The sequence below is a fragment of the Penaeus monodon genome, chromosome 28 (genome assembly GCF_015228065.2).
Source record: "Penaeus monodon isolate SGIC_2016 chromosome 28, NSTDA_Pmon_1, whole genome shotgun sequence".
Lineage (NCBI taxonomy): Eukaryota > Metazoa > Arthropoda > Malacostraca > Decapoda > Penaeidae > Penaeus > Penaeus monodon.
The window spans coordinates 28,638,689-28,639,655 of record NC_051413.1 but is presented as its reverse complement, the minus strand read 5'-3'; the positions used below and the strand labels follow the sequence as shown (position 1 = coordinate 28,639,655).

At 56.6% G+C, this 967-nt stretch overlaps 1 protein-coding gene across 1 annotated transcript in view; it reads left to right on the top strand.

Annotated features, from left to right (window-relative positions):
* Window positions 1-967, top strand: part of LOC119591160 (glycine-rich protein 5-like) — a 9,495-nt gene that overhangs the window by 7,542 nt on the left and 986 nt on the right. The window contains exon 3 of the mRNA XM_037939870.1: window positions 361-924. Within this exon, the coding sequence (XP_037795798.1) occupies window positions 361-924 (564 nt within the window). The remainder of the gene's footprint in view (window positions 1-360; window positions 925-967) is intronic.

Here is a 967-nt window from a genome sequence, read left to right as displayed (position 1 = left end):
TTATCACTCTCATTACCTGCAATTATTTAAAAGAAATATTGTTATTATTTGTATCAGAAGAAGAAAACAATACGCAGAGGAAGGTAATCTGAAACAAATGAATCGATTTCAGAATCAAATAGATTTTATTTCTGTTTTATGATGAAATCGGACTTACTTTTGGAACTGATGTCTCGCAGTTCTGATCAATTTGGAACCTATGTTTTGGGGAATTTCTGCCACTGCATCAGGTTGCTAGCGTGCATTGCTGTTATCTGTTATCATTATCAGCATTTTCGTAATTGTGGTTATCGTCGTTATTCATATAATCCATATTAATTATGCAAATAACCTTTACTCCCTCATCGGGGGCCTTTGCAGAGGAAGTTCGCGCTGCTGAGCCTGGCTTCGCTGGTCGTCCTGGGCGCTGCGGGAGGCGGCGCAGGAGGGGGACATGGAGGCGGGGGAGGGGGTGGCTACGGAGGCTCTGGAGGCTCTGGAGGGACGTCGAGTCATAGCTTCAGCCTTGGAGGAGGAGGAGGAGGTGGTGGTGGAGGCGGCTATGGAGGTGGAGGATTTGGAGGAGGAGGCGGCGGAGGCCACGGCGGAGGCGCAGGAGGGACGTCGAGTCACAGCTTCAGCCTCGGAGCCCCCGGCGTAGGAGGAGGACACGGAGGCGGAGGAGGTGGCGGAGGCGGGGGGTATGGAGCAGGAGGTGGAGGGGGCGGTTTCGGAGGCGGTGGCGGCTCCTCGAGTAGCAGCTTCAGCCTTGGAGGAGGAGGCGGTGGCGGGGATATGGAGGCGGCGGCGCAGTGCACGGAGGAGGAGGAGGAGGAGGTGGCCATGGAGGCGTCGGCGGCGGTGGATATGGAGGGGGAGCTGGAGGCGGCGCTTTCGGAGGTTCAGGCGGAGTCTCGAGTAGCAGCTTCAGCCTTGGGGGAGGAGGTGGGCATGGAGGCGGCGGCGGGGGAGGAGGAGGAGGCGGATA